Source organism: Micropterus salmoides, unplaced genomic scaffold (assembly GCF_014851395.1).
Source record: "Micropterus salmoides isolate LMB-PRFRI ecotype aquatic unplaced genomic scaffold, ASM1485139v1 Ms_hic_scaffold_8, whole genome shotgun sequence".
NCBI lineage: Eukaryota > Metazoa > Chordata > Actinopteri > Centrarchiformes > Centrarchidae > Micropterus > Micropterus salmoides.
Window position 1 is genome coordinate 32,147,785 of NW_024044570.1, and position 14,885 is coordinate 32,162,669.

At 41.1% G+C, this 14,885-nt stretch overlaps 1 protein-coding gene across 4 annotated transcripts in view; it reads left to right on the forward strand.

Moving 5' to 3' along the window:
* The window catches only part of LOC119894352 (UPF0606 protein KIAA1549L-like), a 112,430-nt gene that overhangs the window by 46,510 nt on the left and 51,035 nt on the right, over window positions 1-14,885 (forward strand). For all 4 annotated transcript variants that reach the window (XM_038707052.1, XM_038707054.1, XM_038707056.1 and 1 more), the window contains exons 5-7: window positions 4,005-4,227; window positions 8,611-8,744; window positions 9,656-9,824. In XM_038707052.1, the coding sequence (XP_038562980.1) occupies window positions 4,005-4,227; window positions 8,611-8,744; window positions 9,656-9,824 (526 nt within the window). The remainder of the gene's footprint in view (window positions 1-4,004; window positions 4,228-8,610; window positions 8,745-9,655; window positions 9,825-14,885) is intronic.

The following is a 14,885-nucleotide window of genomic DNA, read 5'->3' on the forward strand; positions in this document are numbered from 1 at the left end:
AGGCGGGACCTGTCTGTTGGTCTTCCTGTCGTGCCTGCCCGCCTCTCTGTATGTCCACCTGCCTCTCTTCATCTCGCTGTCTGTCTGTCTGTCTGTCTGTCTGTCTTCTGTCTTCATCTCCCTGCCTTTTCTATTTTTATCCAGTTGTTTGTGAGCCTGCACTGGGAGTGACTCAGTGTCTCTAAGCTCTAGTCCACTTTCATCTACCCCCTGCCACACACACACACACACACACACACACACACACACACACACACACACACACACACACACACACTCCTCAGTACTCATCCTCTTCTATCAGATAATGTAGACTATTATTTGGCAATCTGGATCAGCCTACTGAAAGACAGCACCAGCAATATCAACACATAATATAGTCCTGAGCTTTAAAAGCCATGATATGTCGGCAGTGTTTTGAGGCATTGTTGATGGGCAAATATATTGGCTTCAGCAGTGGCAGGGATTGTCAAACAGCATGAAATTAGCACGTACCAGTATTTAATGTGATGCATCATTCAACAAAATGGTTAACTGTAGTTGCTTGCAAAATTGGCCAGTTTTACAGCTTGAAAATGTTGGCAGGGAGAAAGAAGTGACAGCAGAGGGCAAGGGCACGTCTAGCTGGCTTTATTAGAAACAGTGCTGGTTTTCAAATGGGCAAAAGAAAAGTAATAAAAACCTTCTGTGGGGTGCATGAGTAATTCAAAATGGGTTACACTTTATTTTAAAGGTAGGGCAGGTCACGTTGGACAAACCAGCAAGAGACTCTTGCAAAGAGATTTTGAAAGTATCCAACCGAAAAAATCCTACTCCCTCCTTTCAGGCCCCTCTCCAAAGCCACACCCTTAATACACATGTTCATGCGCAAAGTGCATGGGCAGCCAATAGTTTCATTTGGTCCAGATGAAATGATTCAGCTATAGTAACCACAGGTTAGTGATACCTGATATTTTTCATTTTTGTGTCAGAGAATTTCAACAAATATGACAAAAAAATGCATCTGAAATAAATTGCCTACCAGCTTTAACACCCCGGTTTAACATTATTAAATAGTATCTAATCAATTAAATGATGGTTCATAATACAGTATAACACATTACAGTGTAGCTGTAAACCAATAAGACATGAAAAATCTAAAACAAGCCACCGCACAGTGAAATTACTTACTTACTGTATTTATTGTGAACCACGCGTTTCGCCTGTGGCTTCTTCAGGTTCACCCAGTGAAATTGCAAAAGCACTCACAGGTGGTCTAAATAGGCAGTGTGTAGGTCACATGATCAGTAATGCAGTCTCCATTTTTTATGTTGCTTTTTTCAGTGTATTATCATTTTTATGAAAAACCTCAACACATTAAACAAAATTCTATAATACCATGTTATTGGTCATTGGTGACAGCTAATTGTCCTTAGGTGTGAGTGTGGGTGTGACTGCGATGTGTCTGGCCCTGTGATAGACAGGTGACCTGTCCAGGGTTTACCCCGCCTTTCACCCGATGTAAGCTGGAATTGGCTACCCTTTCCACAGAATAAACTGCTGGCGATGAATGGATAGATGGAATATTACTGGTAACGTAAATATTACTGCTGGGCAACGTAAATGTAATTGCATTAATCGCTATTAATCACTGAAAATCATGCGATTAATTGCAATATTTTTTTTTTTTAAATGTTGCCCGCATTGATTTGCGCAAAATTGAATAATGAATTCTAAAGTAGTGTATTGCGCACTTTTTATTTCAATGTACTGCTATATACACAAAAGTGCAATAACATGTGGTTTGCAAACACTTTAAACAAATAAGGTGCTTTTTACCAGCAGTATACACAGTAGCAATAAAATATTTCTTGTAAATCAAATCAAATATAAAACCAAAGCTATTTGCCACTGCCAGGGCATTACCTTTTATCTAGCTTGTTAAAACAAGTTACCATCAGAATCCAGAGGCACGTTCATAACATCATAACAGGCACCTTCTGAGCAACAGGTTAACATTTATAAATCTGTTGTCAGGAAGCAGCAGAAACTGCCTATGTTCAGTAGCAAGTGTCCCTGTTAAGGCCTTTTTACATGGGAAGCGATTCACAGCCCTAGTAATTCATTTTTAATGAAAGGTGAGTGTGTTAGAAGTGAGGTGCGGGCATTCTGACAGGCATAGGGACAAGCGGGCGCGTTCTACTGAAAATGTTGCGATTGTGCTCACCTCACCCACACACCCGCCCGCCCCCGAAGTTGAATTTTTTGTACATGACACGCAGCACAAATCATTGGAAGAGAGACTGATCCTCGCTGTTTGTGAGTTTCCAGAATCTATTACTGATTAACTAAATAGGACATCAACAGGAGGGAATTCACATGGCAGAACATCCCAGCAAAACTAGATGAAGGCCTATTCGGTAAAGTTATGTAGCCTGTAATTTTAACTGAAGTTAAAAAGGCTGCAGCTGTGTAGCAGACAGAAGCCGTTGCCATGGTTACTATCCATAGAGCGCCTGCTGTTTACTTGCGGAGCGCTTGTCTCCCTGTCTGTTGCAATTTTAAGAACATTTCGTAAGACCGACCTTCTTCCCCAATACTAATCAGCATGCAGGGTGTAGCTATCCACTTCACTATGGCATTTGTTCGTATGTCTTGCTTTTGTTTATCACCCATCACCACATTCTTAAACACTTAAGAAATGTGTAATACACGCTCTTAATAATAAGTGAAGGCTATTCTAAGGATATCTGAAGTTTATACAATGGATGCTGTTTTTAATTGTTGATGATGAATGTGCATTTTGCACAGAACTTAATGTGTTGTGACCGAAACACCTGCTGATGCAAGTCTATTCTTCAAATTAGTACATTCCCCTCAACTTAGAATGCTGATAAAACATATTTGTTTACTATTTGTTAGCCTGAAAAAGAAACATAAAGTACAGTGTGTTTATATAAACACAGATTCATTAACTGTTTATACACATTTACAAATCACTCCCAGGCAGATGTACAAGTGTGTTTGAAACTATATAACCAAAATATATAGGATGAAAATTCCTCACTCATTCCATTTGAGTTAAGACTTGAATGAAAGATCCGAAAGCTCTCTTTTTGTCTAATGAAATGCAAAACCCAAAGGTGGGTTGCTGGAATAAAAGAATGTGTTGCTGAGTATAATTAAAAACTAAAGGGCTGCTTGGAAAACTGGGGCTAAAGCTTTAGCAAGTGCTTGCAACAGAAAGTGGCTTAAATAAAGATTGGCAGGTCGGTGTCGTTTGAAAAACAGGGAGAGTTTTGTTGAATTTGTCGTTGGTACGAAGAAGAGAGGAGAGCAGGGGGAGAGGTAATGAGATACAGTTTCACTAAGAGGGATGTTTTTTTTTCTTAACAAAAGACTAGCTGGGGGCAGCCAGCTAATGCCTACAGAGAAGAGGAGAGGAAAAGAAGGATGAGGGAAGCGCCATAGTAACAGCAGCCACAGCTGCTCAGTGTGGATGAAGGTGGAGGGTAGAGGAAGGTGGGCGGTGTTTAGTTCCAGAAATATGAGCCTTGACTCACCACTGATTGTTGTCTGTATGTGTTTTTCCAGGACACAGTTATTCACATTTATGACTGTTGAAGGCTCAAGCTTAAATATGCGCTTGGGGCAGATTTGGCTTTTTTTTAAACAAGAAAAATGCTAAATATTCCTAGTCTGGTGCATTTGTATTCTAAACCCATAGCTCAAATACAACATGTATTAGAAAAAGATGCTTTATACCTCACCTCCAGTATCGTCTTCTGAACTTGTTTCACTTGGTAGCGCTGATTTCTCTGATACTGTTTGTCTGGTTCTTCTTTGCGGTGTGTGTGCTTTGAAAGAAGAACACAAATCCTCCAGACATACTAACATCACCATGTTTAAGGATATATGTACACAGCTTCTTTTGAAATACAGATGAAAGTGCAGTTTTTAAAGGCTACAAGAATTTTTCCTGTTTTCTCTCTCTCACTCTCTCTCTCTCTCTTTCTCTGTCACAGGTGGAACGTGATGACTGCAGCCCCCACAATGTGACGTTGGGTTACTACGTGACCAGCGGCAAAACTGTCTACATTTCCTCCTTGGTGGTTGAGTCACTGAATGTTTATGGTTTTGACAAGCTGCTGTCGGACATCAGGCAGCACACCCCATTGGTTAAGGCAGTTCTGGTTCCCGTGGAAACCTGGTTGCCTGCTCCAAGCATTCATCTGCAGCTGAGAACAGGTGATGAAACCCGAGGGGTCAACCTATACATAGCACAATGTAACAAAAATGGTCTGATGATGTTCATTTGGGAGGTGGAGTGTAAAAGGGTGAAGAATAGCAGAGGTTAGATATATGCAGAGAGGAGGAGGGGGGGAAATTTCTGCAGAGGGAGAACAGAGAGAAAGAAAATGCAATGAGAGGACAGGGAGAGAGACACAGGGGAAGAGTAGAGCAGAGACAAAATTAGAAAATTCTGATTACATGTCTGCTCTCCTTTACTCTTCTCTGATACCCTAAATCCCATACAAACTCCCATGATTGCAGAGCAAAAGCAAATTGGTCCATTCATTTAGTCAGCCTCTTAAGCCTCTTAAAAAACACATTTCAGCACACACACACACACACACACATCTAAATCGAGTCTTGTGGGGTTGGAAAATCAGTGCAATTAACAAATTGTTATGTAAAAGATACATGTGCAGATTGGAAACCCATTACTTTTCTCAACTAAGAGTTTTATTTTTTAAATTCCTGTCGGGCCAGTATTCAAATTTGAGACATTTATACCATTTCCTAAAGTGGCATGAATATATTTATAATAATAACAATGCGTCAAATGACTACAGTTCATGTCATATAATAATAATAATAAACTTAAATTTATACAGCACTTATCAAAACAAAGTTACAAAGTGCTTTACATGATCGAAGAAAGATTTACAACATTTTAGGACGGAGGCCATAAAATCAAGCAATAACATTATACAGATTTTAATGAAATGAGATTCACAGTGATGACAGTAATTATAATCAGCTGGAAACAATTTGGAAATACAACAGGGCACAAAAATTATAAAATGCTTGAAAAGTGGTAAGCACCCAACACTGCAGTGTTTTGGTGCTTTTCAGCTCATTGTTTTGGTTTTATGGTCTGCAACTTGAATGTTTTAGGTCACGCTCACTGCTATCATCAACCTTGTTTTCAGCAGCATCTGGTAGCTGTAAAACAAGTCTTTACAGTCCCTGTCAAACACCAAGCGGCAGTCAAAGTTAGCAATTAGCTGGTGGAAATAGAGCCGCATTTACCAGCCAAACAGACGGATATTTTCACTTTCATTGGGTAGACAGAAACACAACTCCAAATTAATTCTTATGTTGCTCTGTGTCTGCTGGGTGTTTGAATAGGTAACTGCTTACTGACATGTTTGCCATATTTCAGTTATATGGTGATTTTATGTCACTGGTGTGTTCTACCAAGTGGACCAAAAAGAAATGAATAGTGTTCTTATACATTTTTGTTTGCTGAAAAAAGAGATAGTCGTCGTGAATCTTGCTGCAGTATTATGTGTTGCTTTCAAGGCAAGGGTGTTGCTTGCTGTATTTAGGAATCTTGAAGGAGGGGATTTTTGTGATATTACAGCACTACTGTGTGGCGTCATAGCTGGAGATTTTTCAAATCCTTGACATAGTGATCTTTTAATCAACAATGGGAAACAGCAAATATATGTGCTGTGTCCTCAAAATTTTCTGTAATACCCACTGAACTATGGTACATGGCCAAGTTGCACATTTCATAGCTTGTAGTGTCATGCACACTGCAGTGAGGACTCTTCCCATGTTAGTGTGCAGCTGTGTATGAAGTAGGCACTTGAGGCAAGAACAAAAATCCATTTCTGGCTTGTTCAGCTTGTTCATAAACCATAAATACACAGTAGTTGCCGATTTACCATCCACAGCACAATTTGCATAAGATTACCAACTGGGTCATCACTGTTTGTGCCTGCAACATGTTGCAGACTATGAGACGAGTGAAGGATATAGAGTCCTTTTTGCCTGTTTTTTGGAGATGTAGCCTGCACTCATAAGCACCACAACGTTGGAATTTAGGTCAGAATAGTCCACCTCTCTTATCCCGGCCCTTTTAGAGGTTTTTTGAAAAGATTGGAGAAAGACAGAGTGCAGAGAGAGAATGGAGTTTGACTGTGGTAAAAGGACTGAGACAACATTAATAACATCCTCCGTAATCTGCTGATGGACTCAATATTGTTTACCCTGTTCCTCCCCGGTGGGGAGCTGCATGACGCTGACAGACAACCACTCTTTTAGTTGTTCTCATTCTAGATAGTGGCGATAATCCTCTTTCTCTGTCTCACTGCAAAGGTTTATCGGTCACACAGACAACATCTATTTAGAGCGCTACTTTTTTTAATACCAAAAACACAGCCCCAAATACAGATTCCAGACACAGCTGGATGAAGAAGATTGTGGCAGAGTTTCTAAATAATTATCTTCTCCCAGCTCTTCCTGTGGCTTAGTAATTCTGACACCAGATAATTGTTGTTGGTGGTGTAGATGCATTTGTAACAGTTTGGGTATTTCTTGATTTCAAAAGGATTTCATACTATACTATGGCTAACTACTGAAAATATTACAAAGATATGGGAGTAGAGAGGTTGCACACTCCTGGTTAAGTAGCTACCTGAATTAAATGTATCAACAAGTTGAAATAAATAAAAAAATGTATTGAATTTATTAGGGCTGACCCCAAATAGTCGAAGATTTGATGCTTCGATGGGCGGAGCCTGATTTGACTGTCAATCTCACAGTCGAAGCTTCGCAGTGAAACAAGGATCATGCCATTTTGGTGATATGGGGGTGCTCAACGTCTGATTTTACATACACTGCTCAAAAAAATAAAGGGAACACTTAAACAACATAGTGTAACTCCAAGTCAATCACACTCCTGTGAAATCAAACTGTCCACTCAGGAAGCAACACTGACTGACAATCAATTTCACATGCTGTGCAAATGGAATAGACAACAGGTGGAAATTATAGGCAATTAGCAAGACACCCCCAATAAAGGAGTGGTTCTGCAGGTGGTGACCACAGACCCCTTCTCAGTTCCTATGCTTCCTGGCTGATGTTTTGGTCACTTTTGAATGCTGGCGGTGCTTTCACTCTAGTGGTAGCATGAGACGGAGTCTACAACCCACACAAGTGGCTCAGCTAGTGCAGCTCATCCAGGATGGCACATCAATGCGAGCTGTGGCAAGAAGGTTTGCTGTGTCTGTCAGCGTAGTGTCCAGAGCATGGAGGCGCTACCAGGAGACAGGCCAGTACATCAGGAGACGTGGAGGAGGCCGTAGGAGGGCAACAACCCAGCAGCAGGACCGTTACCTCCGCCTTTGTGCAAGGAGGAGCAGGAGGAGCACTGCCAGAGCCCTGCAAAATGACCTCCAGCAGGCCACAAATGTGCATGTGTCTGCTCAAACGGTCAGAAACAGACTCCATGAGGGTGGTATGAGGGCCCGACGTCCACAGGTAGGGGTTGTGCTTACAGCCCAACACTGTGCAGGACGTTCTGGCATTTGCCAGAGAACACCAAGATTGGCAAATTTGCCACTGGCGCCCTGTGCTCTTCACAGATGAAAGCAGGTTGACACTGAGCACATGTGACAGACGTGACAGAGTCTGGAGACGCCGTGGAGAACGTTCTGCTGCCTGCAACATCCTCCAGCATGACCGGTTTGGCGGTGGGTCAGTAATGGTGTGGGGTGGCATTTCTTTGGGGGGCCGCACAGCCCTCCATGTGCTCGCCAGAGGTAGCCTGACTGCCATTAGATACCAAGATGAGATCCTCAGACCCCTTGTGAGACCATATGCTGGTGCGGTTGGCCCTGGGTTCCTCCTAACGCAAGACAATGCTAGACCTCATGTGGCTGGAGTGTGTCAGCAGTTCCTGCAAGAGGAAGACATTGATGCTATGGACTGGCCCGCCGTTCCCCAGACCTGAATCTAATTGAGCACATCTGGGACATCGTTGGCGGATGCTTTAGTCCAGGTCTGGGAGGAGATCCCTCAGGAGACCATGCGCCACCTCATCAGGAGCATGCCCAGGTGTTGTAGGGAGGTCATACAGGCATGTGGAGGCCACACACACTACTGAGCCTCATTTTGACTTGTTTTAAGGACATTACATCAAAGTTGGATCGGCCTGTAGTGTGGTTTTCCACTTTGAATTTGAGTGCGACTCCAAATCCAGACCTCCATGGGTTGATAAATTTGATTTCCATTGATAATTTTTGTGTGATTTTGTTGTCAGCACATTCAACTATGTAAAGAAAGGAGTATTTGATGAGATTATTTCATTCATTCAGATCTAGGATGTGTTATTTTAGTGTTCCCTTAATTTTTTGAGCAGTGTAGTTTACAGAGCAACCTTTTGATAAATGATGATGACATTGAAAGACTGTCTGTTGCACATTTTGGGGTTTATAATAGAAAATAAATCGACTTTCTTTTATCCTCAATTATGTTTGCACTGTAATTATTTAAATTCTGAAATAAATTCCCATTTCAATATCGATTAAATATCATTTTCTATCTCTCTCCCCCCAGTGTTGAGGTTCGTTGGCCCAACAGACAACATCTACTCGTGCAGTTTTGTCCAGATGTTGGAGCAGAGGCTGGAGAACGCCTTCGATGAGGCTCAGGACAAAGTGCTGGAGACCTACAACAGGCTCACTGTGGAGGTATGACAGGGGTTCGTGGAGGCTATATTTAGTGCAAAATGCAGAGTATGTACATGTTTGCATGTAGCATGCTAATCAGGCTAATATGAATAATAAAGCTCTAGATAAAATTCTGGACACAATTTTTTACGTTGTGACCACAGTATTGCTGTTCCACTGTGCAAGGGCTTTACTGCAAATTAAGACATAAAATACATAAAAGGTCACAAATGACAGGTTTGGTAGCAGTTTACATTTAAAGGAGTGGGTGACTGTAGTGGCATATAATGATCTATTTCTGGAGACATATTGAAAGCTCATTCATCTACAGTGCTACTTTATGTTTGAACCCTTTCAGGTTTTTTCCCCTCCTTTTCTTCTTTGCTTCATTATCTCTTTCTCATGTTCTATCTCTTTCTCTGTGGCTGTCAAGGTACTCTCATGACTGCAGGATATACATGCACACAGCATCATAATAATAAAGTAGGTCTCAGCAAGCAGAGGCAGAAATAGGGTCCATTCATAATTCATCCTCTGAAATATTAACGCACATGGAAGAATGTGATGGGAATTCCTCGTATCTCGGATCATCATCCACTTTACTATGATGACTCACATTATTTTCAGAGCGCCACACAGGTCTTATTATAGAATGCAAAAAAACATTGTTCATTCAAAGTGTCATACTGTGTCTGGAGCTCTGTTATGCATTGTTTATGGGCATCTTAGACATTTGGTATGATGCTATTGGATATTTCTTTATGAATGTTTGTTTGAATTATGCATGTGTCCGCTGCTGCCTGTTTGTGTGTTTGATATACATTAAGAATTGAAAAATCGTTCTAATATTGTACTTTTGGGGAACATAACTTATTTGATTAGTTGATTCAAATAAAATATTGATGTGTTTGTGTGTTTGTGCTTCTCCTCAGATCCAGAGTGTGTCCCAGGAGCCGGGCTCTCCGTCAGTCTCCCTGGTGTACGTGGTGAAGAACCAGGATGCGATCCTTAACGGGACGATCTCCAGCGGCCTCCTCAACCAGCTGACCGCCGAGCTTGTGGGATACTTTCTGTTCTACCCACCCCTGGTCATCGCTCAGCGTAAGTAAAACCACACTGCACCTGAAGGTCCTAAGGTACAGCTGTGGTGAGGACGTTTCTAATCACATCTAATTAATGATAAATATGTTTAAGTGTGATCTCAGCTCTCTGGTTAATTGGCTGCCTTTGTGCAGTCATTCTTTAGTACTTCTTCTGTACTGTAGCCAACAAATTAACTCTTGTGAAAGGTTTCCTCTGATGTTCTCTAACTGTTTCCCCCAAAACGCATTATTTATTTCTAACAAAACTGTTGTTTCTTTCATCATAAAGCATAAAACTATTTTAAATCCCTCATCCATTGTTTGCTAGCTTACAGTCTTAGTCAGATTACCGCAGGCAAGCGAGAAAATTTGTTTTCTGATATTTGGATAAATTGACCCTTGAGTTTGGCCCTCCAATTCACTTGATAGTCTGGTTTATGCCGGTGAACATGCATTTGTAGTATTTAATTCAGTGTTTAATCCAAACAGGTCTGATGATTACAGAGCTTTCCATACAATGAAAGGCCAAATATATTCATATGCAAATGAGTAAACGAGGTCATCTGGCAACTTGTCTGAATATTTTGCACAGCCAGCAGCTACATGAGTTGGCATCACTACTCTTGAACAATTCATCCCTCGCTCGTTGCTCTTTTCTGAGCAATCCCAGCAACAAAGGGCTGCTTTGCTCTTATGGCTACACACAAAGACTTAGCATTGTCTAACCCAGAATTAATGGTGTCTAGCCAACAAATTAGAGTTCAGTCAGGGTGCTTAATACTCATTCACTTGATGTACCTCCAAGCCATCCTCTCAGAGGCACTGCTGGACAATTATGATGCATTTGTAATTATTCACAGAGGGCTGTAAGTGAAAATGAAACTGAGCAATTCATCTGTGGACGAGCAGCGTGGACCTGACAGTTGCATTGTTTAACACAAATATCCAATTTGCAATGTTTAACTAAATGCTGTAGTAACACATACACTTTTTGAGTCAATGCACCATGTCAGAGCTTATCAAAACAGCATTATGTCTGTCTGCCATTTCAGGAGTTTCATCCAAAATGACATTTAGGAGCGCTGAAGTACAATGCAGAGGATCGGTGCTGACATTCTACTGACTTGACATTATGTTGTCCTAATGGGTGTTATTTTAGCTCCCTCTGACACACTAGAGAGATGCTCTCTCTGTTAAAGTCAGTGTTCATTTATAGTTGAAAAGGTGACTTTTTAGACATAGAAATCTTTGTTTGGCTTTTAATCACCTCTCTACCTTTTTAGGACCAAATTTTCTTCCTCTATTGCATCATTATGTTTGCACCTTTTGCATTATATTTCTCGAAGGTAAAGAACACAATAATGGACTTGGACATGCTCATGAACGTCTTGTGTCAAAATATTGTTACAGCAAAAAATCTTAAACCACTTATGTGCCAAGGAAGTGTAAGGGAGCCATATTTTATTTAGCTTCAGTGTTAGGCTGTAGGCTGTGAAGGTTGACTTGACAACCCAAAAAGGATAGAAACTGGGCCCACAACCCTGTTCCAAGTGTTTTCTGAGCTTTTCAGAAGCAGGAAGGGAACAAGTGTACAGAGCTGAGCTTGAATCCTAAAAAAATACTTTTGCGTTCAAAGATTTATTTTAGTCTTAAAGAGATGGTATTATGGTTTTTGGCTTTTCCCCTCTCCTTTATTGAGTTACCAAGCTAGTCTGAGCGGAGGCCCTTTGGCTCAACTTTTGTTTTAGTTTTCCATTGTAGAAATGTTGTACCTGCTTCTAGGTACTTTTTTCCGTATCACCTCACCTCCATCGAGGTTCCAAGCGAGCTGAGGGATACTAAAATGTAACGTGAAAACACGACAGACTGCTGATTGGTCAGAGAGAATCGTCACTATTCACTGCATCATCATTGCTGCACCAGACAGAGGCCAGCAACAGAAAGTTTTATATTTTACAGTTTTCGTATGTAATTTCATCACTAAATCCACTTCTGAGAAGTTTTGAAGTGAGAAATCAGCTGTGTAGATTTCTAATATTGACAGTTTTACGAGAAGTGATGGCAGAACAAAAATGTGCTTGAATATTTTCGGAGTTGAGGAGCTCCGCAAGTGGCTGCGGGGGAAGCCTGCTGTGACCCGCGGGAGGAACTGGCGAGGCCGGCCAGCCGCCCGCTCACACAGCCCTCTGCTCTCGCCGTCACACAGACCGCTGCAGCAACAATAGCAGAGGAAAACACAGCTGGAAGGTTACCGCTTATCTGTCTTTACATTCTGAGGAATGCTGAAATGTTTTAACTTAAAAAAGAGAAAGCTGTGTGGATCGCTGGTGTGTGTGTTGCATTGAACATTACGTCGCGGCAGTTGTGTGTGGTGTCGTCATAGCATCATAGCGACGCCACACACAAGCTACGCACTATCTCTGGGTACTGTCTGCAATGGAAAACGGAGCAGGGCCGAGTAGAGTCGAGTCTATCGATTTGCGCTTTGGTAGCATTTTTCGGTAAGGCAGCATAGATTGTCAGAACACCGACAACAGTTCAACGTTTAGTCCTAAAAGGCGATGCAACTCCGACTCTGTTTGGGCCTGGAAATTCACAACAACCTGTAAGTATGCTTTATTGGTTGTGAATTATATTTAAAATAAACACGGTAAAGTAACTTCACAGACTGTTCAAGTACGGAGTTGTTGTAAATGTTGGCTAACACAGCTAAAGTTATAGCTATAATGCTAATGTGAAAGCTACTGAGCAAATGTTCAAATTGTTTGGCCAATTTTTATGTAGAATTGAGTTGAAATATGGTGATTTTTGTAGTGGTTTATGGTAAGATGTGGAACAATGATGTTGTGGACTTATGAGTAACTTAAACCATCTGCTACGTTACTGACGCAGTCTGAAGCGGCTTTGATTTGGATCACACTACCTTGTTTCTTACAACCCGCCCGTCTCTGCTCTCTGATTGGCTAGTAGTCTTTACCTGGGAACTGTGCATGTACAACTCCCAACAAAGATTTTGTACAAGTAAGATGCGTCACTCTGTAGCCCAAGAGCAGAGCGTACATCACACAGGGTGAAAAGAGGAGCTGCAGTAATGTGCAGTATGAGAAAAATATGGTGTATTTTGAAAATTAAACCCTGTAAACCTGTTCTGGTACAACCCCTAAATAAGATTTTGAATCTGAAAATGAGCATAATACCACCTCTTTAAAAGGCTCTCCAGACAGAGGTTGGAGGTAGGATGGAGGACTGCCAGCAGTAGAGGATTATATTATTGACACAAGAGGAACAAAGGTATTCGGAGCTGAAGAGGGGACAGAAAAGGACCTAACCCAACCTAGTTAGTCAGTTTCCCCGGTGAAAAGGCCACTCATGCTGTCTGTTTTCTTAGCACAGAACTGGACATTAGGAAGCTCTTTGTGCTAATTTTATAGCCATTACATAACAGTTGTTGTCCTGCTTGTTCTCTAGTAGTGTGCTGCTGGGCTGAGACAGACTTACACAGCCATATGTACGCTGCCTTCAACAACACTGACTGCTAAGAACCATTGAGTTCACTGCAGGGCAATGCATGATTCATGACTCAGCGTATGTTTGACCTGCTTCTCAAAGGGGGAATTCAGGATTAATCTATATTGTGTAAGTAAAGAAGGAAGGCAGACTATACTATGGCCTCCAGCTTAGAATGCGCTTCACATTCTCACCCTGCTTCCTACAAAATACATTTATATACTACTTATTTGCTTTTTCAGATACATTAGAGAGAAAACATAATTGTGGACTGGAATAAGTTTGTTTTGTTTTTTTTTACAATTCGTGTGACCATGTGTGTGACCTTTTGCCGCATGAAGGGAAGTTAGAGGGAAGCCGGCAGGACATAAAAACAACTGGACTTTGACAATGGAAACTTGGATTCCCATCTCCGTGTTGTTTTGAAACATGCTATTAGGATTTTCTACAGTAGGTTTAAGCCAAATTAGGTCTAGTTAGAGTATTTTTTTATTCTTTACTATTTACATCATCTGCCATCCGGCTTAAAAAAACATCATAATTGACATGATTATTTACATTAATTATTACAGCAGTGCACACAGGCATTGTTTGTTTAATTAGACTCCGACTCTTAAAAGACCATAGACCCCGTAGATGAGCCACTTGAGCTCTGTTTGTATTCCACTCTAGCCTCAAATGCCATCTGTGGGTTTTTAAAGGGCAAACAGCTGTACAGCCCCTATCATCTGAATCATGCCATAGGCAATCTGTTGTCCATGTCCCCTGAATGAGCTAATTTTAGCCTGGTGAGATTAGATTACTATCCATTTGTGCGTGCTCTCAACACCCAAAGGGCTAAAACATCACACTCCACAGCATGGTCACATCCATACCCACTTGACATCACCAGAGAAATTCTGTTTGTCCCTAAAGAACAGCTTACTTGACTAATCACAAAACAATGAGCAAATGATAACAGAATCACATGAAGCGATGAGTAAATTAATGATCGGCTGAAGAATGGCTGTGAGTAGACACACATCAGTGATAACAGTGACTAGTCCAGATCTATTGGCACAGATGCATTAACTGTGGTTATATTGAGAGCACAAATGGATGATAAATTCTCATGTGATCAAAGCAGCCAGAATACTGACCTTCACCATCTGTTTACATGCAGAGGAGTGTGTGTGGGCAGCTGCCTCCATGTTTACAGCATGTAACCATTTAACTGGAGAGCACTACCACACTGAACTAGAGATTCATTTACAATCTGTACTCTGGAGGATAAACAGTACATGTACAGTACTTTCCCACTTCCCATCCAACAATACAGCAAATTATTATATTATGATTACAGAAAGTTCATAATATCCTGTTTGAGAATGAATAAATAGCTTTTCCTAATTTTTCAACTAGTTTCAAGTTTTGAATTGTACTTTCCATGTATGGATAGCCACATAATTTAAATTTAATTATCTACTATAGGTGTTGATTGCACCTGTGTGAACATGTTTGCGTAGAGCAGACACCCAACAGTGTTCCTCTGTGCATGGCTGCTAGAGCCCGACTGATAAGTCTGTCGACAATA